Raw genomic sequence first — 27,766 nt, 5'->3', positions numbered from 1 at the left:
TACCCGCACCAGATGGTGAAATTTGAATTCAATTAATAAATCTGGAATTAAAAGCTCTACTAATGGTGACCACAAAACCACTGTCGATTGTTGTAAAAACCCATCTGGTTCACTAATGTCCTTTAGGGAAGGAAATCGGCTGTCCTTACCTGGTCTGGCCTACATGTGACTCCAGACCCACAGCATGTGGTTGACTCTTAAATGCCCTAGCATGTCACTAGCAAGTGCAATTAGAGATGGGCAATAAATGCTGGCCTAGTCAGCGACACCCACATCCCACAAAAAAACTAATAAATAAAAAAAAAAGATGGAGTGCAGCAGTTCAAGAAGGCAGCACATCACCACCTTCTCAAGGGCAATTAGGGATGGGCAATAAATGCTGGCCTTTCCAGTGATGCTCACATCCCAAGAATGAACAAAAAAAAGTTCAGTCAACTGCTTACACTATACTTGATCCACACTACATAATCATACGGCAGAAGCTGCTTCCAAGACAATTCCCACAATTTCATGCTCAATGTTATCCTTAAGATGGTGCAGCTCTAAAGGAGTACACTATCAGGTAGGTCATATTGATTAAGATGTGAAATAGATGCCAAATGTAGTAAAGTGGCAATGCATTGGCAACTTCAATTATCCTATGCATGGTTTCATTTTCGTGAAATCTAATAATCCTTACGTCAAACAATAACTATGGTATCGTTTGGAGAAACCCATAGTCATCTAGTTATTTTCAATTTCTCTTGTGTAACTAGAGAATTGGATAATAGCCATGGACTTGTAGATTGGAAATTTTGGGGACCCTGCTTCATAGAAACATAGAAGCAGGAGTAGGCCATTCGGCCCTTCGGGCCTGCTCCGCCATTCAAAAAAGATCACGGCTGATCGTCTAATTCAGTACCCCGTTCCTGCTTTCTCCCCAGATCGCTTGATCCCTTTGGCATTAATATATCTATCTCCTTCTTGAATATATCAGGCCACCTTACCCCACATATGGAATCATTTATATAACTGGAGTAAGTGGATGTAGAACCACCTGCCCCATCACAGCACCCCGTAGGGAGCCAGAGGCCCTTAACGGGTCAAAGATTAAAGAGTGCAAAATTACTTACTCCTGCAGGGGAATAATATTGGCCATTATTATGTAACTGATCCCTCTGGGCTCAGTTAGCTTTTCTTGCACCAATGTTTGGAGCCTAATGGACGCACTGGCTGGAATTCCCAAGTAGCTCAAGAATGTCCCCCAGGCACCTCCACCTCAAACAGAACACGAGGAGGGACAGGTGGAAAAACTGCCTGCCTTCACCCACCCCACCCCACCCTGATTGGGGTGGAAAGGAGGTAGATTCAGGTACTGCCACAAATTCCTGTCCACCTCCCTTGAAGATTTTCTCAGGCTGTGTCCTTCCATTCTACCAGAATTTCAGGCCCCAAGTCTTGCTCTGCTCCTTATAAGTTGTCCACATATCAACTGGGGTTAAATGTTGTGATTTTTAATTTATTTTCAATTCTATTTTTAATGAATTTCCGCTCTATGTTTTGCATGCAACATCATTCCCCATTGAATGTCCTCTTGCAGGCCTCTGGCAGTGGGGTTAAGTTTTTTTTCAATTATTCATTCATGGAATGCGGGCGTACCTGGCCGGGCCAGCATTTATTGCCCATCCCAAATTGCCCTTGAGAAGGTGGTGGTGAGGTGCCTTCTTGAACCGCTGCAGTCCATGTGGGGTAGGTACACCCACAGTGCTGTTAGGAAGGCAGTTCTATGATTTTGACCCAGCGACAGTAAAGGAACGGCGATATAGTTCCAAGTCAGGATGGTGTGTGACTTGGAAGGGAACTTGCAGGTGGTGGTGTTCCCATGCATTTGCTGCCCTTGTCCTTCTAATTGGTAGAGGTCGCGGGTTTGGAAGGTGCTGTCTAAGGAGCCTTGGTACATTGCTGCAGTGCATCTTGTAGGTGGTACACACTGCTGCCATTGTGCGTCGGTGGTGGAGGGAGTGAATGTTTGTAGATGGGGTGCCAATCAAGCAGGCTGCTTTGTCCTGGATGGTGTCAACCTTCTTGAGTGTTGTTGGAGCTGCACCCATCCAGGCAAGTGGAGAGTATTCCATCACACTCCTGACTTGTGCCTTGTAGATGGTGGACAGGCTTTGGGGAGTCAGGAGGTGAGTTACTCGCCGCAGGATTCCTAGCCGCTGACCTGCTCTTTTAGCCATGGTATTTATATGGCTACTCCAGTTCAGTTTCTGGTCAATGGTAGCCCCTAGGATGTTGATAGTGGGGGATTCAGCTGTGGTAATGCCATTGAATGTCATGGGGAGATGGTTAGATTCTCTCTTGTTGGAGATGGTCATTGCCTAGCACTTGTGTGGCGCAAATGTTACTTGCCACTTATCAGCCCAAGCCTGGATATTGTTCAAGTCTTGCTGCATTTCTACACGGACTGCTTCAGTATCTGAGGAGTCACGAATGGTGCTGAACATTGTGCAATCATCAGCGAACATCCCCACTTCTGACTTTATGATTGAAGGAAGGGCATTGATGAAGCAGCTGAAGATGGTTGGGCCAGGACACTACCCTGAGGAAGCCCTGCAGTGATATCCTGGAGCTCAGATGATTGACCTCCAACAACCACAACCATCTTCCTTTGCGCTAGGTATGACTCCAACCAGCGGACGGTTTTCCCCCCGATTCCCATTGACCTCAGTTTTGCTAGGGCTCCTTGATGCCATACTCAGTCAAATGCTGCCTTGATGTCAAGGGCAGTCACTCTCAACTCACCTCGAGTTCAGCTCTTTTGTCCATGTTTGAACCAAGGCTGTAATGAGGTCAGGAGCTGAGTGGCCCTGGCGGAACCCAAACTGAGCATCACTGAGCAGGTTATTGCTAAGCAAGTACCGCTTGATGGCACTGTTGATGACACCTTCCATCACTTTACTGATGATTGAGAGTAGGCTGATGGGGCGGTAACTGGCCGGGTTGGACTTGTCCTGCTTTTTGTGTACAGGACATACCTGGGCAATTTTCCACATTGCAGGGTAGATGCCAGTGTTGTAGCTGTACTGGAACAGCTTGGCTAGGGGCGCGGCAAGTTCTGTAGCACAGGTCTTCAGCACTATTGCCGGAACATTGTCAGGGCCCAAAGCCTTTGTAGTATCCAGTGCCTTCAGTCATTTCTTGATATCACGCGGAGTGAATCAAATTGGCTGAAGTCTGGCATCTGTGATGCTGAGGACTTCAGGAGGAGGCCGAGATGGATCATCAACTCGGCACTTCTGGCTGAAGATTGTTGCAAATGCTTCAGCCTTATCTTTCGCACTGATGTGCTGGGCTCCCCCATCATTGAGGATGGGGATATTTGTGAAGCCACCTCCTCCAGTTAGTTGTTTAATTGTCCACAACCATTTGCGGCTGGATGTGGCAGGACGGCAGAGCTTAGATTTCATCCGTTGGTTATGTCATTTGGTACAGGACATGGTCTTGTTCAATAATGTTCTTTCCACATGAGGAAGCACCTTAAATAAAGGGGAAAAAAAGCTCTGTTCTGTTGAAATATAGTTCTGTTGTTACGCAGTGATGAGGTGCTCAGATACAAAATCCATTCATACCAATTCAAAAAGATGTGCCTCTTTTGGAGATGATTTTGTAATGGGTTGAGCTGTAAGACAACAGCACCAGGGTTCTGGAGTAAGTTTTCTCCAGAATATTGTCACAAAAACATCAGCTGTTTGCTCAAATCCAAGAAATAAGTTTATGCAACATATATTTTTCCAATTTCATTTGATGTAATCAAAAATTAATATAGAGAACAACATAATTAGCTTAAATATTTTTAAGACAGACCAATAAGATAATTGGCTTATTTGCAAACCCATGCAGAATAATAGATTAAAAAAGGTAACAACTCAAGGATACTGACCTGAAATCTTAAGATTGTGCATTCTGGTCGCCAGATTTTGTAAATCTTGGTCTAGCTCATCTTCCACTCGGATACACGTTTCTTGGTGTCATTTAAATGCTGAGAATTTTGCTTACTCCCAAATAATTTTCTGTTGCTTTATATCAGATTTCATATCTCATGCTGGTATTACCAATACCAGACATTTTGTAACTGTACCTGTCACCACTGTTTTAAAAATACTAATATATAACATAGCCCCTTTTTTGATTCTGATATGTATTCTCAATTTCATTTTGATCATTAGAAAATCCTTAGTAAATTAGTTTGAAAAAAGCAGTTTACCGTGGCAACAGTGATTCCTGGGAATAACCTTATCAATCCCACATTCCGATTCATATCGGTGTGTACCCTAAACTTCTTTGTTGTATTTGGTCTCCAAACAGTGTCCCAGTTGACTATAAAGAAAACAAACACAATTTCACTACACCCGTAGTTTAAAAAAACAAAAAAATTTGCATTTCTAATAGCGCCTTTCACAACCGCAGGACATCCCAAAGCGCTTTACTTTTGAAGTGGTGTTAGTGTTGGAATGTAGGAAACGCAGCAGCCAATTTGTGCACAGTAAGCTCCCATAAACAGTAATATGATAATGGCCAGATAATCTGTTTTTAAAATGTAGACCAAATATTGCCCAGGACGCTGAGGATAACTCCCCAGCTCTTTGACAAAATAGTACCATGAGATCTTTTACGTACAACCTGAGAGGGCAGACATAAGACACATCTGACTCTGCAGCACTCCCTCAGTGCTGTACTGCAGTGTCAGCCTTGATTTTTGTGCTCTAGTTCTGCAATGAGGCTTGAATCCACAACTAAGAAGCAAGAGAGCTACCAATTAAGCCACAGTTGACACCACAATTCTATTGTATGAATAAAGCAGACTAAGTGCAGAAATAAAATGTCATTTGCAAAAACTATAATTACATAAAAGCAGGGTGGTTCATCGGACTGGTGCTTTCAGCTTTGGGGCTTAGCTCTCACTTAAGCCCAAACTAATTGGGTGGCGGCACAGTGGCGCAGTGGTTAGCACCGCAGCCTCACAGCTCCAGGGACCCGGGTTCGATTCCGGGTACTGCCTGTGTGGAGTTTGCAAGTTCTCCCTGTGTCTGCGTGGGTTTTCTCCGGGTGCTCCGGTTTCCTCCCACAAGCCAAAAGACTTGCAGGTTGATAGGTAAATTGGCCATTATAAATTGTCACTAGTATAGGTAGGTGGTAGGGAAATATAGGGACAGGTGGGGATGTTTGGTAGGAATATGGGATTAGTGTAGGATTAGTATAAATGGGTGGTTGATGTTCGGCACAGACTTGGTGGGCCGAAGGGCCTGTTTCAGTGCTGTATCTCTAAAAAAAAAAAAAGACTTTTATCCTATGATACTATGTGACATGAGTTTGTATAGTTTCAATCCAATTCCTGGTTAACATGGGCATCAGCACAAAACTGTTCATCTCAATCACAGGTAACAAGATGGTGTGCGAAATGGAAAATGTGATACCGGCCTTGTTAGGGGCTTCTCCGAGGTTGGAGTTTAGGCACATTGTTAGGGTACAATAGGGGATATGCCACCAGGATGGGATCAGCTGCATCCAAGGATACTGGGGGAAGCAAGGGTGGAAATTACAGAGGCACTGGACATAATCTTTCAATCCTCCTTGGACACAGGGGTGGTACCAGAGGACTGGAGAATTGAAAATGTTCAAATGAGGGTGTAAAGAAAGAAAAATAATTTACATAGCGCCCTTGACAACTACCGGACGTCTCAAAGCGCTTTACAGCCAAAAGTGTATTTTTTGAGGTAGTCACTGTGGGAATGCAGGAAATGTGGCAGCCAGTATGCACTCAGCAAACTCCCACAAACAGCAATGTGAGAATGACCAGGTAATCAGTTTTTGTGATGTGGATTGAGGGATAGATATTAGCCAGGACACCGGGGATAACTCCCCTGCTCTCCTCCGTAACAGTGCCATGGGATCTTTTACATCCACCTGTGTAAGCAGATGGGGCCTCAGTTTAAGGTCTCCTCCAAAAGAGGGCATCTCCAAAAGTGCAGTCCTCCCTCCTTAATTAAGGAAAGCCAGCAGATTTGTTGAAGACAAACTGCGCTTAGTTTTTTGATGCGATAACAGAGAGGGTTGATGAGGGTAATGCGGTTGATGTGGTTACATGGACTTCCAAAAAGCATTCGATAAAGTGCCACGTAACAGGCTTGTCAGCAAAGTCAAAACCCATGGAATAAAAGGGACAGTGACAGCATGGACACAAAGTTGGCTGAGTGACAGAACAAAGAGAGTGGTGGCAAACGGTTGTTTCTCAGATTGAAAGATATATAGTGGGGTTCCCCAGGGGTTGGTATTAGGTTCACTGCTTTTCTTGATATATATTAATGACCTTGACTTGAATGTGCAGGGCACAGTTCCAAAATTTGCAGACTGACACAAAACATGGAAGTATTGGTAACTATAAGAAGGATAGTGAAAAACCTCATGAGGAAATAGGCTGGTGGAATGGGCGGACACATGACAAATGAAATTTAATGTAGAGGTGTGAAGTCATACATTTTGGCATAAGAATGAAGGGAGAGATAATACAGAGAACAATTCTAAAGGGGGTGCAGGAGCAGAGGGACCTGGGGTTTATGTGCACAAATCATTGAAGGTCGCAGGGCAGGTTGAGAAAGCAGTTAATAAGGCATACAGGATCCTGGGCTTTATAAATAGAGTACAAAAGCAAAGAGTACAATACTGGTTTGTCCTCAACTGGAGTATTGGCTGTGTTTGGCGGGGTTGGAGGCTGGGGATGGGGAGGGTAGCGGGGGTGCATGGAGTATTGCAATGGGTGGCGGGGGATGGAGAGCCTGTCACCTCCCCGTCACTAAGCCATCTGCCCGAGGCGGATAAGGCCTTCCTGCCCAGAGGCCAATTGAGACCCTTAAGTGGCCTATTAAGGACCTCTTCCCACAGCCACTGGGACCTTGTAACATGAGGCGCACTCACGACAGTCTTTGGGTGGGGGTGGGGAGTGTCATTGGTTGTTGTGGGGTGTCTCTCCTTCGTGGGCAATCTGTGGCCCATGGAAGAACCCCGATGCGAAAAGGTTCACCCCTCAGGGACACCCCCCTCCCTCTGAACTGCACGACCACCCTCTCTCTTTCCCCTGACACCCCCCACCACCACACTGGGGCCTTACGGACTGGCCCTGGTGACCCTGACTCACCTACCTCTGGGCCTGGATCTGAGGCATCTGCAGTACTGGAAGTGGCCACTGCTCCGGTGGCACTGCTGACCTGCCGCCCCTCTGATTGGCTGGCTGCTCAAAGGAGGCAGGATCCTTATCTTTAAAGGGACGGCGATCCCGGCCCGTGAAACTGATGGTAAAAGACTGGAGGATCGCTCTGGGGGGGGCATGAACAGGCAGGGGGGGGGGGGTTCCCCCGCCTTTTCAGTCTGGTGCCAGCAGACATGCCTCCTATACAAAATCCAGTCCAACGTGTACAATTCTGCGCATGACACTTTAGGAAGGATGTGAAGGTGTTGGAGAAGGTGCAGAAAAAATTTATGAAAATGGTTCCAAAGATGAGAGACTTCAGTTATGTTGATAGATTGGAGAAGCTTGGGCTGTTCTCCTTAGAGAAGGTTGAGAAGAGGTGTGATAAAGGTGTTCAAAATCATGCAGGGTCTGGAGAGTGTAGATAGGGAGAAACTGTTCCCATTGACAGAAGGGTCGACAACTAGAGGCTGCTGATTTCATGTGACCGAACAAAAGAACCAAAGGCAATGTAAAGAAAAGTTCTTTTACACAGTGAGTGGCTAGGATCAGGAATGCACTGCCTGGGTGTGTACTGGAGGCAGATTCATCTTGGCTTTCAAAAGGGAATTGGATAATTATTTGAATAGCAAAAAACTGCAGTGCTATGGGGAAAAGACGGGATGAGTGGGACTAGCTGAGCTGCTCTGGCCGAGAGCTGGCACAGACACGATGGGCCAAATGGCCTCCATCTGTGCTGTAACCTATGTTTCTATGATATTGTTACTGGTTCTCTCTCCTACGACTCTTTCCCTCTCCTTCAAATCTGCCATCATCACCCACTCCTCAAAAAAAAAACCTCCGCTCTGTCCTTGCAAACTACCGCCTTATCTCCAACTTACCTTTCCTTTCCAAAGTCCTTGAACCTGCTGTCGCCCACCCCCCCCAAATCTATGTCCCTCTTTCCTAGAACTCTGTTTTTGGATCCATCCAATCAGGTTTCTGCCCCTACCAGATTACTGAAGCGTCTCTTATCAAAGTCATAAATGACATCTGAAGTCACTGGGACAAAGGTAAACCTTCCCTCCTCATCCTTCTTGGCCTGTCTGCAGCCTTTGACATGGTGAATCACACCATTCTCCTCCAACACCTCTTCACCATTGTCCAGGTGGGTGGAACTGCACTCGCCTGACTCCACTGTTAACTATCCAGCCGTAGCCAATGAATCACCTGCAATGGCTCCTGCACTGTCACCTCTGGTGTCCCCCAAGAATCTATCCTTGGCCCCCTCCTTTTTCTCATCTACATGCTGCCCCTTGGTGACATCATCCGAAAACAGAACGCCAGTTTCCACATGCACACTGATGATACCCAGCCCTACCTCATCAACACCTCTCTTGACCCCTTCATTGTCTCTCAATTGTCAGACTGCTTGTCAGACATGCTGTAATGGATGGGTAGAAATATCCTCCAACTAAATATTGGGAAGACTGAGTTATCATCTTCAATTTCTGCCACAAACTCTGTTACCTAGCCACCAACTCCATCCCTCTCGCTCGCAACAATTTGGCGCTGAACTAGACTGTTTGCAACTTTGGTGCCATATTTGAGCCCATGATGAGCTTCCGACTGCATATTTTCACTAACACCGCTCCACTCCACCTCTGTCTCAGTTAAACTTTTGCTGAAACCCTTTCAGGGGTCAGCAACGTGTCCGTACACAGACACCAGTATCCTTGGTAAACAATTTTGGGGCCCATGACTGGTAACTTCACGTATGAGAAATTTCCCATTGGCTTCTTCAGACCGGCTTTTTAAAAAAAAATTGCAAGTGTCAGTTTCACAGCTGACAGGTGCTGAAGCAGAGTCAGTGCTTCCCAACATTGGACAGATTTGGGGTTTTCTGGCAGGTTTCGATTTTTTTTTTTTTAAAAGTCCGCCAGAAAACCACAAAGCTGTCCAGAGTTCAGAAGCACTGTTCCCGCTCTCAGCAACGGTCAGAGAGAAAGCAAGAAGGGGAGAGAGAGAGTGTATGTGTGTGTATGGGGGGGTGTTTAGACAGAGCGGGGAGAAAGGGCAAGAGAGAGAGAGAATGGAGGGAGAGCAGGGGACAGACAGAGAGAAAGGGAGAAAAGGGAATGGGGGAATAGATAGCGAGGGGGGGGACAGAGAGAGAGGGAGAGGTGGGGGACAGAGTGAGAGGGAGAGGTGGGGGACAGAGAGAGGGGGAGAGGGTCAGAGAGAGAGAGAGAGGGAGAGGGAGAGGGAGAGAGAGAGAGAGAGGATGACTTGGGGGGAATGGCACAGAGAGGGGTGGAATCGACACAAAGTGGGAGGAACGACATGGGGGGTGACAACGAAAGACAGGGTGCAGCACTGGGGGTGGGGGACGACACAGAGAAGGGGAGGCGACAACACACGAGGGGGGGGGAGAACAATGCACAAGGCGGGGTGCGACAACATCACATGGGGTGGGGGACGACAACACATGGGGTGGGGGAAGAGGAACAACACACGGCGGGGAGGAATAACGCATGAGGGGGGAGGTGTGACAAGTCCCAGGAGGTGGAACATCACATGGGGTGGGGGAACGACACACAAACACACGGCTGGCGGGGCGGGGCAACGACAACGCACGGGGGGCGGGTGCAACGGCAACGCACGAGGGGCGGGCGCAACGGCAACGCACGAGGGGCGGGCGCAACGACAACGCACGAGGGGCGGGCGCAACGACAACGCACGAGGGGCGGGCGCAACGACAACGCACGAGGGGCGGGCGCAACGACAACGCACGAGGGGCGGGCGCAACGACAACAGACGGGGCGGGCGCAACGACAACAGACGGGGCGGGCGCAACGACAACAGACGGGGCGGGCGCAACGACAACAGACGGGGCGGGACGGATCGACAACAAACGGGGGGGCGGATCGACAACAAACTGGGGGGGGCGGATCGACAACAAACTGGGGGGGGCGGATCGACAACAAACGGGGGGGCGGATCGACAACAAACGGGGGGGCGGATCGACAACAAACGGGGGGGCGGATCGACAACAAACTGGGGGGGGGGGGGTGAAGAGAGGGAGAGACAGACAGATAGACAGACAGACAGAGAGAGGAGGGAGGGAGAGCGATCAGGATCACTCCTGACAGATGGACATCTGTCCAGAATACTCCACATCGCTACAAGTAGTGCGGGGGCAGACAGTGATTACTTCTGCAAGCAAACAAATGTCAGGTATCGCATTAAATCAGTATCTAACATACTGACGACAAAATTAAGCCAATTAATTAGTCTTCTCATTTAAAGCTTCTTCACAAAAATGTACATTTCTTGTTGTTTTGATTAGTCGTAAGCTAAATTTTTAATGCCTTCATCTTTCCAAAATTGTCTCACGGGCCCCCCCATATAAGACAAAAATTGTAATGTGCCACATCACCCCCCCACACCGAACCCTGCCTCAAGCCTTTAACCATGTGGTTTAAAATAACCTAGCAGCTAGGTTAAAATGGCAAAGTCACTTCGTGACATGTCGAATGTTACTGAACTTTAATTTCTATTTAAATTTTGACAACCCCGTTGCTATCTGTTTGGAATCACATTGTTCCAGAACTTGTATAAAGGGAAAACAGGCAACTGTAAGTTCCTCATGAATACAAGAGAACAGAGTATTGGGGCCGAGTGACATTGGTTCCGGCTCCCTGTTATATCTCATATTCTTTTTTTCCCTCACGTTCCCAGTGTGGCCTTAATGTTTGCTATTAATCTTTGCTATGGAGGTTATCTTCCATGGCCCTAACCTCTACTCACAGGTCATCCCCTTGATCTTGCAGCTTCCACATGTTTTCCTGCCTCCCATCATACTACTGACTTCAAAAGTAAAAGGTCATGAGATAATGGCTTCGTTGCTACAGTGCTTTTAGTATTTTGTATTTATTCAGCTTTCAGATTGAAAGTTTTGTTTTTACAGCAAAATGTATAAATGAATCAGCAGTGCACTGGACTTAGACGTAGAGAGGATGTTTCCTCTGGTGGGGCAATGTAGAACGAGAGGTTATAGTTTTAGGATAAGGGGTAGCAGATTTAAAACAGAGATGAGGAGAAATTACTTCTCTCAAAGGGCTGAGAGTCTGTGGAATTCACTACCCCAGAGTGCGGTGGATGCTGGGACATTGAGTAAGTTGAAGGCGATAGATAGACAGATTTTTAATTAGTAATGGGTTGAAGGGTTATGGAGAACGGGCAGGAAAGTGGAGTTGAGGCCGAGATGAGATCAGCCATGATTGTATTGAAAGGTGGAGCAGGCTCATGGGGCTGAATTGCCTACTCCTGCTCCTGGTTCTTTTAACTTTTGACTGGCATATAAAAAGCTGATAAGCAATTTTAATGATGCTTATTATACCATCCACATTAATCAATAACCACAGTATTCTAAATTCTTAAACAGTCTAGACTTGACTATTCCAACACACTCTGGCCTCCCATATTCTACCCTGTGCAAACGTGAAGTCATCCAAAACTCTGCGGCCTGTGTCCTTACTCATACCAAGTTGGGTGAATTCACCCAACACCCCTGTGCTTGCTGAACTACACTAAGTTCCAGTCCAGCAATGACTTGATTTTAAAATTCTCACCGTTGCTTTCAAATCCCTCCATAGTCTCTCCCCTCTTATCTATGTAACGTCCTCCAGGCCACCACCCTCTGACATTGCTGTACTCCTCCAATTCTGACCTTGTGAAACCCTGATTCTAATTCCTCCACCAATGGCGGCCATGACTCTCATCTGCCCTACTATCTCTTTGTATGGCTCTGTGTCAAATTATGAAGCACCTTAGGATGTTTTACTATGTTAAAGGTGCTATATAAATGTAAGTAGGCGTTGTTGTTAATAGCAGTATGACCATTTGCGAAGTAAACTGTCCATTTGCAAGTTATTTTCAGCTCTGAAGTTACTTAAAACTTAACCTTTCGTATTTGCAATTCCTTCCAAATTTCCACACCACCCACCAGCTTATGGTCCACACACCTCCCGATCTTCCCCTGGCCTATCAACTTTCATTCCCATCTCACCCATCATCATTCTCTCCCCACGTCTTGATCACCATCTTGCTCCTCTCATTATTCTTTCTTACTTTACTCCCCACCTTTGTTCTTGTGACTCAAACTGTAGCATCTGTAAGTCAGAGAAATGGTCAGTGGTTTCCCATGACAGGACTATGGAATTGAAAGGGAATTACTACCTCATTTTGCAGATTTACAATAACGGCATTCCAAATGTTTCAGCATATAGAAAAATTACTGATTTTAATAATTTTGATGAAAGATCTCTATTCAAAACATGTTGTACATCTCCAGGAATTATTCTTTTCATGTCAGATTTCTATCATTTAAAAAAATCATGTTTCAAAGTCAGAGTCATACTTAACAGACCATATTGATTAATTTCTTTTTACAAACTCTTCCTCCTCAGTGTGTAGAGAGAGAAGTGCTCAAAATTGGAAAGCAATCAAATTATATCTGTAAATTACCTTTAATTTCCACTTCAGCATTGACAAGTGGATGCAGGTTAGGTGAAGAAAATGCACTAAAGCTTCCAGCATCTATTTTTGTCACCCGATTTCCTCTGTATAATTTGTGTTGAAAATATAGACCAACCTAAATAATTGAACAAAAAAGTCAGTAATGCAAATCAAAGGTAATACATAGGCTGCCGAATTATCACACCAAACAAGATCAGACATCTGCACTCAATGGAGACTGCACACTTACCTCCGGTATTACAAATTGGCCGGCAATCAGCAGTGCCCCAAGTAAGTTATCATGGCCATCATTTCTCATTTCATAGATAGGAACCTAGAAGAAAAGGGACAGCCATAAAATCCAATTTGGCAAGCCAGAAAGTATGTAACGGGGACACAGAAACATAGAAAAAAGGAGTAGGCTATTCGGCCCTGCTCCGCAATTCAAAAAAGATCCTGGCTGATAGTCTAATTCAGTACCCTGTTCCCGCTTTCTCCCCATATCCCTTGATCCCTTTAGCATTAAGAAATATATCTATCGCCTTCTTGAATATATGTAATGATTTGGCCTCCACTGCCTACCGTGGTAGAGAATTCCACAGGTTCACCGACCTCTGAGTGAAGAAATTTCTCCTCATCTCAGTTCTAAATGGCATACCCCATATCCTGAGACTGTAACCCCTGGTTCTGGACTCCCCAGCCATTGGGAACATCCTCCCTGCATCTAGCCTGTCTAGTCCTGTTAGAATTTTACAGGTTTCTATGAGATACCCTCTCATTCTTCTAAACTCTAGTGAATATAGGCCTAGTCGACCCAATCTCTCCTCATACGTCAATCCTGCCATCCCAGGAATCAGCCTAGTAAATCTTTTTTTGCACTCCCTCCATAGCAAGAACATTCTTCCTCAGATAAGGAGATCAAAACTGCACACAATAGATGTGGTTTCACCAAGGCCCTGTATAACTGCAGTAAGACATCCTTACTCCTGTACTCAAATCCTCTTGCAATGAAGGCCAACATACCATTCACCTTCCTAAATGCTTGCTGCACTTGAGTGCTAGCTTTCAGCAACTGTTGTACAAGGACACCCAGGTCTCGTTGCACCTCCCCCTTTCCCAATCTATCACCAGTCAGATAATAATCTGCCTTTCTGTTTTTACAACCAAAGTAGACAACCTTACATTTATCCACATTATACTGCATCTGCCATGCATTTGCCCACTCACCCAACTTGTCCAAATCACATTGGAGCCTCTTTGCATTCTCCTCACAGCTCACATTCCACCCGCCTGCCCCACCTCCCCCCCCCAGCTTTGTGTCATTTGCAAACTTGGAAATGTTCCATTTAGTTCCCTCACACAAGTCATTAATATATATTGTGAATAGCTGGGGCCCAAGCAATGATCCCAGCAGTACCCCACTAGTCACTGCCTGCCACCTGGAAAAAGACCTGTTTATTCCTACAGGGCACAGCACAATACTAGATTTATTGGTTAGCGATTATGGAGCAAACTGAATCATTGTTTTACATTTTGTTTTTGTTATACTACATAACCCACTATTTCCTCCCCAACTCCCCAGAGAGAGTTATTTTTTCCTTGCTCTTTTCTGGTTGCACCAGACCACACATTAGTTGTGGCCAAACTAACAGGTGAGTGACCTACTTTCACTGATGAGGCCCCAATTTTTCCAATTCCCTCAGGGAAAATGATTGCCTCTGCTCTGAACTATCCCACAAAAGCATAGCTGGACAATGTGAGACCAGAGATATCATCCCACATCCCTACACAACAACAGCACAGCATCTCTACTCCTTTATTCTCTTCTTTCTATTGTCCTTCTGTGATGCATATTAGGACTTTTCTTTTTACATTAAAGGTGCTATATAAATCCAAGTTATTGTTGCCATTATTCTTACGTTGCTATCCAAAGTTTAGAGTGAGTGGTAAAAGAGTTCTCCAGAGAGGAAGCTAGAGGGAAGCATTCGATGGAATGCAAAACCTTCCTGTTTCAAAATTATTGGAGATGGGTAGTGAGCGAAAAATCATGAATGGGAATTAGATTATAACAAAAAAAAAAGATCTGTTTATACATAAAGGTGAGATATGGATTTTCAAACCTACTCATTTTTATTTCATTTAAAATAAAATTTTCTCCTTTCCATTTTTGGTTATGTTTAGGAGGGTGTCACCACTGTGAAATTAAAAAATCAAGATTGGCTCAGTTTTCTCTGCCCTATTAAATATGGCAGCACAGATTTTAGTTTCAGTAAACTATCTTTTTGTACCACAAGCCTCCAGGGGGGTCTTGTTATGTTGGTGCAAGTTGGCAAAGTCTGCGCATGCACAGAAGTGACCTGTCTGACCAAGTAATAATTCTGTTGGTAACCTTCACCTTTGGTAGCATACAGTAGAGATGGACACTAGCATTGGCACTTCCTCATTCTGAATGGAGAGGCAAGGTGGTTAGAAATGATTTCCAGCCAGGCAGGTAGAGTAGTTTGCCACATTAAAAAAATATATACAAGAGGCTCTCGCATACCTTTGCAACTGGAAAAAAATTAAAACAAAAACTGGGCTGCATATTTCTTAGGCAAAGTCCTTGCTGTTTAGAAATACGATGCCAGAAATTGTGTCACACAAAACATGATCACATTACTTTTAACTCAAGGTCACTTAATTTGAATGATCTGAAAATTTGAATTTTCTTTAAGGACTAAATTCCCACTTTGCTTAGTTATTTATAGTGCTTAATTTTAATTATTGGCTAGGTTGAACTTTTTGAAAATAAAAAGTAACATTGAATTATCAGGAGTTGACTGTATTCAAAAGGTTGACAAGTGACATTCTGCTTTCCAGAGTTGTATTTCTGAAATTTTCATTTTCCCAAATTGCACCAATTTTTTTCCTGTTGGAAATGTAAATATGAGTACAAAGCAGGAAACACTTTATACTCCTGTCTGCTTTTTCACTGAAGTTAGCGGATGGGGAAAATCCTGCGGCTAGCTCATTTTTGCTTTTTTAGAGTAATAAATGGATAGATAGAAGCTAGAGCTGCCATCATCTAATTTATATACAAATCTGAGCAGTACAATCAGTGAATCTTATTTTAATATCAGAAATATTAATCTACAAAATCCTCACACATGAGCTCCACATTCCAGCTACCTACTGTTCAACAGCTACAATTCTGATCTCACACTTAATGGTATGCACTCTGGCTAATGCATTTCTGTTAAGAGGTACTGAATTATCGTTCGTGGTATTTTAGTCAATATTGGCACTCGTCAACACGATGATTTCAGTGGTGGGGAATTAAACACTTCTCCCGTGACAGCATTCCACATTGAAAAAATTAACCTCAACCTTAGAATGCAATGGACCAGTGTAACTTTCTCCATTTCTCATATCAGCAATCCTTAAGGTCACTTGAGTAACATTACCAGTATGATACCAATTAATTAGTACTAAAATAATACAAATTGTGAGCAGTTTCTTGCTGTCCAGTCACAGTCACTAGAATCTGGATTAAGACCATCAAAACTAATTTCACAATGGATGTTTAAGCCTTGATTTTTTTCCAAACACCTAATTTCAGAAGGTACAGAGGTAAATGGGACATGGAGGCTTTCTACTGAAACCGCACCACAAAAAATGTCCATTAGAACTTTCCTGTGCTGTATACAATGTCTAAGAATGTACCCACCCACCCTGAGCCTGATCACATATAAATGTTGGCAGATTGGCATGATTTCACTCTCCATGTTATTTACCTGCTGTTCTGCCCCTAAGCCTGTGGCTTTGTCATGATTGGTATTCTTTCCTATGTGCATCACAGCACAGTCGAGGCCATTGCTGAAACACTGCTTGAAATCTGCCCGTCATTCCAAGACTCAAATGGACTAAGAATTCCTGAACCTGTTGAGTCCTTATACAGTAATGTTTGCCTGCAAGATTCTGGTGAGTACTTTAACAGTTATGCACAATTTTGGTAAACTATGGATTTTGCTTTAGGAATTTTCTTGTTTCTCTGTTTTGAGAAAGAGGAGGATGAGACATAGAGAAGGTTGCAGTTCACATTTGTGTTTTAGTGAAGGGTGGGGTGGAACATTGTGTGAGGTGTGCATGGGGGCCCTTAATGCTCTTGATGTCCAGAGCTCTAGTTTTCTTAATTATCTTGCGTCAGAGCCAGATTAACAAATTAAGTGATGACTTCCTCCAAGTATTCACAAGATTGGACCCTGAACAGCACACCCTCTCCAAATTGTGATAACTCAAGGAGAATTAATGACTTCAATAGAACTGAAGTCCAAGAGCAGCTCAAAACAAATAAATCAATAAGAATACAAATACAGAATACTGAGAGACAAAAGTCATTATGACCGTCTCAATAAATTGTGGAAATGTTCTGGTGGAATGGTAATGGATGAACATGGTACCCATTTTCAAAAGCAGTGACCAAAGAAGGTGTAGGCAATTACAGCAAGAAAAGGAAGAATTTGCATTTATAGAGTACCTTTCATGACATTAGGACATATAGAAGTGCTTCACTCAAAAGAAGTACATTTGAAGTATAGTCACTGTTGTAATGTAAGAAATGCAGCAGCCAATTTGCAGACAAGGGACAGACTTTTCAGCACCCGCCAGAGGCATAAACAGCAGTGGGCGGGCGTGGAATATTGTGCCTATTAAGCCACTTAAAGGACTATTAAGGCCCACTAACAGAGGCCGATTGGGGTATTCCAGTTGGCCTCCAGATCTCCACAGGTGGCTGGAGACAGTTTAGCTGCTTGGAGGCAGCCTCCTAGCAGCAGACTGGGAGGGCCAGCGTCTTGGCAGGCTTAGAAACCGCACCCCCACCCCCCACAACCCAAGAGGGCCTCCTCTTGGCCCTCCAGCTTTGACAGCCTGCCCGCCATCCTTAATTGGACAGCGAGCCCAACCTGGCCACTAATTGGCCAAGTCGGGGAAAATCACAAGGCATGACTGTTTCCCACAGAATGCGGGCTTCTGACATCCCCACCACCCCACCCCCATTTGACTGCAAGAACTCCAAAGTATTTGAATCTATTAAATGGATGGATTCAATTGGTAAAAATTATGACTGACCAACTTTGTTAACTTTTCCATGGAACTGTGGAAAACCCTATGATGTGATGTATCTAAACTATCAAAAGGATTTGACAAAGTTAATCAATTATAAGTTAAAAGCAATAGATTTCAGGATATAGCGTGAAAATGGGTAAGAAATTGATAGAAGGGCAAAAAGTAACAGGTGCTACTTACAGGTTTTATGTCAGGGAGAGGAGAGTTGGTGAATGGTGTGCCCCAGGATTAGACTCCTATCACTTCAAATTTAGATTAATGAATTGGAGAAACCTAAGCCAATTGATCAAATTTAATTGAACTACTTTAAATAGTGCATAGGAAAGAAATGATCTCCCCATAAAATTGTCAAAATAGCAAAAGGCAAAACTAAAAAAAAATTCAATAGATTTTCTTCTCAAAATGCTCCACCCATCAGGGCAGCAATCAACCATGTTATATAAAGCTTGGAACTATGTTGCCAAATAAGAGTGTTCAAGTATGATGAAGTCATCTTAAAATTGCACTGGACTTTAATCAGGTCAAACTTCAATACTCTGTTCAGTTCTATCAGCAAGACATTCAGGCATGAGGCTGATCTCTAGCATTAGAGTCTAAGTTTTAGGGAGACAGCAAAAAAACCTGGGCTTTTCAGCTGAGAGGAGGTAACTGAGAGGTGACTATATAGAGGCACAGAGGACTGAAATGATAGGTTCAAAAAATTCCTTCAAACGAAACTGTGGGAGTAGAACTAAAGGACAGAGATTCAAACTATTAAAAGTTAGAGTCATAGAGTTATACAGCACAGAAACAGGCCCTTCGGCCCATTGTGTCCATGCCAGCCATCAAGCACCTAACTATTCTAGTCCCATTTTCCAGCACTTGACCCATAGCCTTATGTGCTATGGTGTTTCAAGTGCTCATCCAAATACTTCTTAAATGTTGTGAAGGTTCCTGCCTCTACCACCTCTTCAGGCAGTGTATTCCAGATTCCAACCACCCTCTGGGTGAAATTTTTTCCCCTGAAATCCCCTCTAAACCTCCTGCCCCTTACCTTAATTCGATGCCCCCTGGTTAGTGACCCCTCCGCTAAGGGAAAAAGTCTCTTCCTATCACTGTCCCTTATAATTTTGTATACCTCAATCATGCTACCCCCTCATCCTTCTCTGTTCGAATGAAAACAACCCTAGCCTTTTCAGTCTCTCTTCATAGCTGAAATGCTCCAGCCCAGGAAACATCCTAGTGAATCTCCTCTGCACCCTCTCCAGTGCAATCACATCCTTCCTAAAGTGTGGTGCTCAGAACTGTACACAGTACTCCAGCTGTGGCCTAACAAGCGTTTTGCACAGCTCCATCATAACCTCACTGCTCTTATATTCTATGCCTCGGCTAATAAAGGCCAGTATCCCATAAGACTTCTTAACCACCTTATCTCCCTGTGCCTTCAGTGATCTATGGACAAGTACACCAAGGTCCCTCTGACCCTCTGTACTTCCTGGGGGCCTATTATCCATTGTATATTCCCTTGCCTTGTTAGTCCTCCCAAAATGCATCACCTCACACTTCTCAGGATTAAATTCCATTTGCCATGGCTCTGCCCATCTTACTAGCCCATCTATATCGTCCTGTAATCTAAGGCTATCCTCCTCACTATTTATGACACCACCAATTTTCGTGTCATCTGCGAACTTACTTATCATACCTCCTATATTCACCTCTAAATCATTAATGTACACTACGAACAGCAAGAGTCCCAACACCAATCCCTGTGGTACACCACTGGTCACAGGCTTCTACTCACAAAAACAACCCTCGACCATTACCCTCTGTTTCCTGCCACTAAGCCAATTTCAGATCCAATTTGCCAAATTGCCCTGGATCCCATGGGCTCTTACCTTCTTGACCAATCTATCATGTGGGACCTTATCAAAAGCCTTACTGAAGTCCATGTAGACTACATCAACTGCTTTACCCTCATCTACACATCTAGTCACCTCCTTGAAAAATTCAATCAACTTAGTTAGACATGATCTCTCCTTGACAAAGCTGTGCTGACTATCCCTGATTATTCCCTGCCTCTCCAAGTAGAGATTAATCCTGTCCCTCAGAATTGTTTCCAATAGTTTCCCTACCACTGATATTAGAGTCACCGGCCTGTAAATATCTGGTTTATCCCTGCTACCCTTCTTGAATAATGGTACCACATTCGCTGTCCTCCAATCCTCTGGCACCTCTCCCATGGCCAGAGAGGATCTGAAAATTTGTGCTCGAGCCCCTGCTATCACCTCCCTTGCCTCACATAACAGCCTGGGATACATCTCATCTGGGCCTGGGGATTTATCCACTTTTAAGCCTACTAAAACATCTAATACTTCCTCCCTTTCAATGTTAACATGTTCAAGTATACCGCAATCCCCCTCCCTGATCACTACACATATATTGTTGTTCTCCATAGTGAAAACAGATGAAAAGTAATCATTTAAAACCTCACCTATGTCCTCTTGCTCCACACACAGATTGCCACTTCGATCCCTAACGGGCCCTACTCTTCCCCTGGTTATCCTCTTGCCCTTAATATACTTATAAAATGCCTTAGGATTTTCCTTTATCTTGCCCGCCAATTCTTTTTCATGTCCCCTCTTTGTTCTCCTAATTACATTTTTAGTACCCCCCTTCACTTTCTATACTCCTCTAATGCCTCCACTGTTTTCAGCGCTCCGAATCTGCCAGAAGTCTCCTTTTTTTCCTGATCCAATACTCTATATCCCTTGACATCCAGGGTTCCCTGGACTTGATGGTCCTACCCTTCACCTTAACGGGGACATGTCGCCTCTGAACCCTCACTATTTCCTATTTGAATGACTCCCACTGGTCTGATGTAGACTTTCCTACAAGTAGCTGCTCCCAGTCCACTTTGGCCAGATCCTGTTTTATCAAATTGAAATCAGCCTTCCCCCCCAATTCAGTACCTTTATTTCTGGTCCATCTTTGCCCTTTTCCATAACTACCTTAAATCTTACAGAGTTGTGGTCATTATCCCCGAAATGCTCCCCCACGGACACTTGTACCACTTGTCCAGCTTCATTCCCTAGGATTAGGTCCAGTACTGCCTCCTCTCTTGTAGAACATTCTAAATGCTGGCTCAAAAAGCTCTCCTGTATGCATTTTAAGAATTCCTCCCCCTTTAAGCCTTTTGCACTGACTATCCGAGTTGATATTAGTTAAGTTGAAATCCCCTGCTATTATTACCCTATTATTTTTACACCTCTATGAGATTTGCCTACATATCTGTTCCTCTATCTCTCCCTGACTGTTTGGAGGCCTGTAGTACATGCCCAGCCAAGTGATTGCCCCCCTTTTGTTCATAATTTCTACCCATATGGCCTCATTTGAGGAACCTTCTAAGATATCATCCCTCCTTACTGCAGTAATTGACTCCTTCATCAACAGTGCAATGCCACCTCCTCTTTTATCCCCTCCCCTAAGACGCCTGAAGATTATATAACCTGGAATATTGAGTTGCCAGTCCTGCCCCTCCCTCAGCCATGTCTCTGTGATAGCAATATCATAATCCCATGTGTGAATCAATGCCTTCAAATCATCTGCCTTATTAGTAAGACTCCTTGCATTAAAGCAAATGCAACCCAGCCTTGCATTTTTCACGTGCCTTAACAGGTCTATATTTGCTCTGTCTTCCAGACTGACTCAGTTTCTCTTCTATATTTGGCTGTGCCTCACCTCCTACAGTACCTCCACTCTGTATCCCATCCCCCTGCCAAATTAGTTTAAACCCCCCCCAATAGCACTGGCAAACCTCCCAGCAAGGATGTTTGTCCCGTTCTGGTTCAGGTGCAACCCGTCCAACTTGTACAGGTCCCACCTTTGCCTGAAACAAACCCAGTGATCCAGGAACCTAAAGGCCTCCCTCCTGCACTATCTCCTCAGCCACGCATTCACCTGCTCTATCCTCCTATTCCTATACTCGCTGGCACATGGCAGAAGGAGTAATCCAGAGATTACAACCTTTGAGGTCCTGCTTTTTAATCTGCTACCTAGCTCCCTAAATTCTTGTTGCAGGACCTCATCCATCTTTCTACCTATATCGTTGGTACCAATGTGTATCAGGACCTCTGACTGTTCACCCTCCCCCTTCAGAATATCCTGCAGCTGCTCCGTGACATCCTTGACCTTAGCACCAGGGAGGCAACATACCATCCTGGAGCCTCGTTTGCAGCCACAGAAATGCCTATCTGCACCCCTTATCACTATAGCTCTTCCACCTCTTTTCCTCCCCTGCTGTGCAGCAGAGCCTTCCATGGTGCCACAAACTTGACTGTTGCTGCTTTCCCCTGGGAGGTCATTCTCCACCCCCCCCCCCCCCACAAAAAGTATCCAAAGCAGTATATCTGTTTGAGAGGGGAATGGCCATAGGGGGCTCCTGCACTACCTCCCTGCACCTACTACTCTGCTTGGTGGTCACCTATCCCTTTTCTGCAGCTATTACCTGCGGTGTGACCACCTCGCTAAATGTGCTATCCACGATGCTCTCAGCATTGCAGATGCTCCACACAGAATCCACCCGCAGCTCCAGATCCGTAATGCGGGTAGCCAGTAGCTGCAGATGGATACACTTCCTGCACACATGGTCGGCAGAGACACTGGAAGCGTCCCTGATTTCCCACATAGCGCAGGAGGAGCATATCACGGGGCTGAGCTCTCCTCCCATGGCTTACCCTTAGATTAATTAGTTACTCCCTTAATTAAAAAATACTAATTACACTAGGGGCCTTGCTCTACCCATTACAATCTAAAGTCCTTAATAAGTTACACTGAATTAAAAAAAAACACTTTAGTAGTACTCACCTTATCACTAGAGGTTTTTCTCAACAAAAAAACTTTCCCCTTTTTTTTAAGCTAAATTAAGGTAAATTTCAGACTGATGTTAGAAAATTCTTCTTCATACAGTGATCACCCTATGGTTTTGACTTGTGGGTGGGTAGTGAATCTAAAAACCCTGGAATCATTTAAGAAACAGTTAAATGCCGTAATGCGGGGACTGTAGGGTCTTTCTTAATGGATGAGCTAAAATGGGCCAATTGGATTTACTTAGCTACCCAGGACCAAAGGCTTTAATTGGTTTAGGTGTCAGTTGTGGCTTAGATGGTCGTACTCTTGCCTCTGAGTCAAAAGGTTATGGGTTCAAGTCCCACTCCATAATTTGAGAATAAACATCTAGGCTCTCACTGCAGTGCAGTATTGAGGGAGTGCTGAACTGTTGGCAGTGCAGTCTTTCAAATGAGATGTTAAACTGAGGTCCCATCTGCTGTCTCAGGTAGATGCAAAAGATCCTACGGCACTATTTCACAGAAGCGCAGATGAGTTATCCCTGGTGTCCTGGCCAATATTTATTGCTCAATCATTGGTCAATATCACACTGCTGCTTGTGTGAGCTTGCTGTGCGCAAATTGGCTGCCACATTTTCTAAGTTACAATAGTGACTACACTTTGCTGGCTGTAAAGCGCTTTGAGATATCCTGTGGTCATGAAAGGCACCATATAAATCCAATCTTCTTTGTTGTTTTATCCATTCATTATCTAGAAAACAAAAAAAATTTACGGCACAAAAGAAGCCCATTTGTGTTATCCAGTTATCCACCTAACCCCATTTTCCAGCTCTTGCTCTGTAGCCATTTAAGTTACAACATTACTAATAGGCAAATGTTTTTTAAATGTGATGATGGGTTCTGCCTCTGCCACCCTTTCAGGCAGGAAGAGTTCCAGATCCCCCAATCTCTGAATGAAAAGATTTTTTCCTCAACTCCCCTCTAATCTTTCCACCAGTTACTAGAATTCTTGTGATCTTGTGACTACTTTCAAAATTATTTATAAAGCCTAATTTTCATTTTGAAATGTATGTACATTGAAAGCAATACGACTGCTTTAAGATGTTTTGGAGAAGTTGCTGAGCGTGAGAAGTTGTGAGATGATGAAACATGGCTATTTGCATTGCAGTATTTGGAATTTGAATTTTATAAATTATTTCAAAAGATGGAAACTAATGTATTTTTAAGTGTTTTTGCTGTTGTCAATGATTGGGAAGTGGAGGACTACATACAGCCAGTTATTTGATTCAAAGCACATCTGTACAATAAATGTCAGCAAAATTGCTTTACTTATGGGAAACACATCACTTGTATCCGTGCCACCTGTGATTCACGGATGCTAAACATTCATGAAGGAACTTCTGTGATCAGGATCATTTGCATTTTCCCCACCCCACTGTCATTAGAATTACTTATGTTGCATTTGCAATTTAAATGTAGCAGTTTCTGCTCAACAAATTTTAAGAAAGAATAGTGCAAATTCAGGGTCAGAAATTGATCTGAATTCAGAGTGAAGCAGTGTGAGAATCTCTCCTTCAATGAGTCTTATTTAGCTTTATTTCAGAGTTTGGACAGACCCTGACTTTTGCATCAGCGCAAACCCTGCCTGGCACTGCTTTGACAATTGTGGTGTCAATGCACATTGGTACTAATACATTATGGGGAGAAAGGTCATCACACTTGAGCCAAAAATAACTTACAAAATGAATACCCTATTCATGTGGTATTATTAACTCATTACAGCAGGAAACTGTATACAGTTCAGTGCTATATGGGCAAACATAACAATAGCTAATCTAAGAAGTAGTAGAAGAATTTGCACGGGTTCAGTGTGTTCTAAGGTGAGTGAAATAACATTGTTAGAACAGAGCAAATATATTTCACCATTTCGGCACCAGTGACAGACATGGACCAAGCCTACGTTTAAGCAGAAAAGCTCAAAATACCAAGTACAAACACCACACAAGTTTGGGGAAGTAAAATCCATGGCCTAAAATTTTACTTTTTAGTTAACTGCTCACAGTTGAAATGGACATAGTATGAAAGTTTGAAAAACGCATAATGTTTTCATTACATTCTCATGGTAAAGCTCTGTAACTTAAATTACAAAACTAATAAAGTGAATAAATAACTACTCATTTTACAGAAATTTCCTTGTATTCAAATTCTTCAAAAAAATCCAAGTGTTGTTTTTCAAGGTTGTTCAACACTGCAGTGTTACTGGATTTTATCTGTTTCAGTGAGGAAGGCTAACAATGTTAAGTAATGAAAATTCCTTCTTTAAATTTAATGTTAGTTAAACTGTAAGCAACTCCCTCTGTGCATCATATACTGCATTGTGAACGTCACTTATGAGAATGTATTCCACACTTCAATAACTTTTTGCATAAAAAAAATCATCCTTTTTAAGCTTTCATTGGAGAAGCTCTTAGAAACAATCATCTCAGAGAAAATTAACAGCCACTTGAACAAGTATGGGAGAGGCAGCATGGATTTGCCAAGAGCAAATCCTGTTTGACTAATTTGATTAAGTTTTTTGATGAGGTAACAGAGAGGGCAGTGCAGTTGATGTTGTGTATATGGACTTCCAAAAGGCGTTTGATAAAGTATCACATAATAGGCTTGTTAGCAAAAATGGGATAAAAAGGGCAGTAGCAACATGGATACAAAGTTGAATGAGGGATTAGAAAAAAAAGAGTTGTGGTGAATGCAGCTTTTTGGATGGCTGGGAGGTAGACAGTGGCATTCCTCCAAAGTCCAGTTCGAGGACCACTGCTCTTTATGACATTCAATAGTGGGGGTACAGGGCATAATTTTGAAATTTTCAGGTAACATGAAACTTAGAAATGTAGTAAATAGTGAGAAAGATAGTAACAGACTTCAAGAGGACATAGACAGACTGTTGGAATGGGAGGACACATGGCAGATGAAATTCAATGCAGAAAATGATACTTCTTTAAAAACAATGAGGAGGCACAATACAAGCTAAATGCTATATTTAAAGGGGGTCAGAAAAAGAGAACGTACTTCAGTATAATCCACACCTTCATCAGGAAGGCGGAGAAATGGGCAAGAAAACATATTGGACTGGTCAATTCTGGGGACATGGTTGTAAGGTTGTAATCTCTGGATTAGTCCCAGTGCCACGTGCTAGTGAGTATAGGAATAGGAGGATAGGGCAGCTGAATGCGTGGCTGAAGAGATGGTGCAGGAGGGAGGGCTTTAGTTTCCTGGATCACTGGGTCTGTTTCTGGCGAGGGTGGGACTTGTACAAGTTGGACCGGAACAGGACCAACATCCTTGCAGGGAGGTTTGCTGGTGCAAGAGGGGGGTGGTTTAAACTAATTTGGCAGGGGGATGGGATACAGAGTGAAGGTACTGTAGGGGGTGATACACAGCCAAATATAGAAGAGAAACAAAGTCAGTCTGGAAGGCAGAGCAAATATAGACCTGTTAAGGCACAAGCAAAAAATGAATTGAGGGCGCTGATTAACACATGGGAATATGATATTATTGCTATCACAGAGACCTGGTTGAGGGAAGGGCAGGACTGGTAGCTCAATATTCCAGGGTATAGAATCTTCAGGTGTTATTGGGGTGGGGGGGGGGGGGGGGGGGTTGTAAAAGAGGAGGTGGCATTGCACTATTGATCAAGGAGTCAATTACTGCAGTAAGGAGGGATGATATCCGAGAAGGCTCCTCAAATGAGGCCATATGGGTAGAACTTAAAAACAAAAAGGGGCAATCACTTTATTGGGAGTGTACTACAGGCCTCCAAACAGTCAGGGAGAGATTGCGGAGCAGATATGTAGGCAAATCTCAGAGAGGTGTAAAAATAATAGGGTAATAATAGCAGGAGATTTCAACTTCCCCAATATTAAATGGGATAGTCTTAGTGCAAAAGGCTTAAAGGAGGCGGAATTCTTAAAATGCATTCAGGAGAGCTTTTTGAGCCAGCACGTAGAAAGTCCTACAAGAGAAGGGGCAGTACTAGACCTGATTTTAGGGAATGAAGCTGCGCAAGTGGTAGAAGTGTCAGTGGGGGAGCATTTCGGGGATAGTGACCATAACTCTGCAAGATTTAAGGTAGTTATGGAAAAGGACAAAGATGGACCAGAAATACAGGTACTGAATTGGAGGATGGCTGATTTCAGTATGATAAAACAGGATCTGTCCAAAGTGGACTGGGAGCAGCTACTAGTAGGAAAATCTACATCAGACGAATGGGAGTCATTCAAAAAGGAAATAGTGAGGGTTCAGGGCCAACTTGTTCCCGTAAAGGTGAAGGGTAGGACCAACTAGTCCAGGGAACCCTGGATGTCAAGAGATACAGAAGATTGGATAAGGTAAAAAAGGCTTACGGCAGATTAAGAGGGCTGAAAACAATGGAGGCCCTAGAGGAGTATAGAAAGTGTCGGGGGGGTACTTAAAAAAGTAATTAGGAGAGCGAAGAGGGGGCATGAAAAAACACTGGTGGGCAAGAGAAAGGAAAATCCCAAGTATATGAAGGGCAAGAGGATAACCAGGGAAAGAGTCGGGCCCGTTAGGGATCAAAGTGGCAATATGTGTGTGGAGCCAGAGGACGTAGGTGAGGTTTTGAATGATTACTTTTCATCTGTGTTCACTATGGAGAAGGACGAGGGAGGAAGATTGCGATATACCTGAACAAATTAGTATTGAAAGGGAGGAGGTTTTAGCAGGCTTAAAAGTGGATAAATCGCCAGGCCCAGATGAGATATATCCCAGGCTGTTATGTGAGGCAAGGGAGGAGATTGCAGGGGCTCTGACACTAATTTTCAAATCCTGTCTGGCCATGGGAGAGGTGCCAGAAGACTAGGGGACAGCGAATGTGGTACCATTATTCAAGAAGGGTAGCAGGGATAGACCAGATAATTACAGGCCGGTGAGTTTAACATTAGTGGTTGGGAAACTATTGGAAAAAGATCTGAGGGACAGGATTAATCTCTACTTGGAGAGCCAGGGATTAATCATGGATAGTTAGCATGGCTTTGTCAGGGGAAGATCATGTCTAACAAACTTGATTGACTTTTTCAAGGAGGTGACTAGGTGTGTA

General features: G+C 43.9%; 1 protein-coding gene across 3 annotated transcripts in view; it reads right to left on the bottom strand.

Annotated features, from left to right (window-relative positions):
- Positions 1 to 27,766, bottom strand: part of aspg (asparaginase homolog (S. cerevisiae)) — a 100,608-nt gene that overhangs the window by 45,253 nt on the left and 27,589 nt on the right. For all 3 annotated transcript variants that reach the window (XM_068039019.1, XM_068039020.1, XM_068039021.1), the window contains exons 5-7: positions 12,975 to 13,058; positions 12,734 to 12,860; positions 4,247 to 4,359 (exon numbers count right to left, since the gene is read on the bottom strand). In XM_068039019.1, the coding sequence (XP_067895120.1) occupies positions 4,247 to 4,359; positions 12,734 to 12,860; positions 12,975 to 13,058 (324 nt within the window). The remainder of the gene's footprint in view (positions 1 to 4,246; positions 4,360 to 12,733; positions 12,861 to 12,974; positions 13,059 to 27,766) is intronic.

The sequence above is a fragment of the Heterodontus francisci genome, chromosome 9 (genome assembly GCF_036365525.1).
Source record: "Heterodontus francisci isolate sHetFra1 chromosome 9, sHetFra1.hap1, whole genome shotgun sequence".
Taxonomy (NCBI): domain Eukaryota; kingdom Metazoa; phylum Chordata; class Chondrichthyes; order Heterodontiformes; family Heterodontidae; genus Heterodontus; species Heterodontus francisci.
This window is presented reverse-complemented; position numbering and strand designations above follow the sequence as displayed.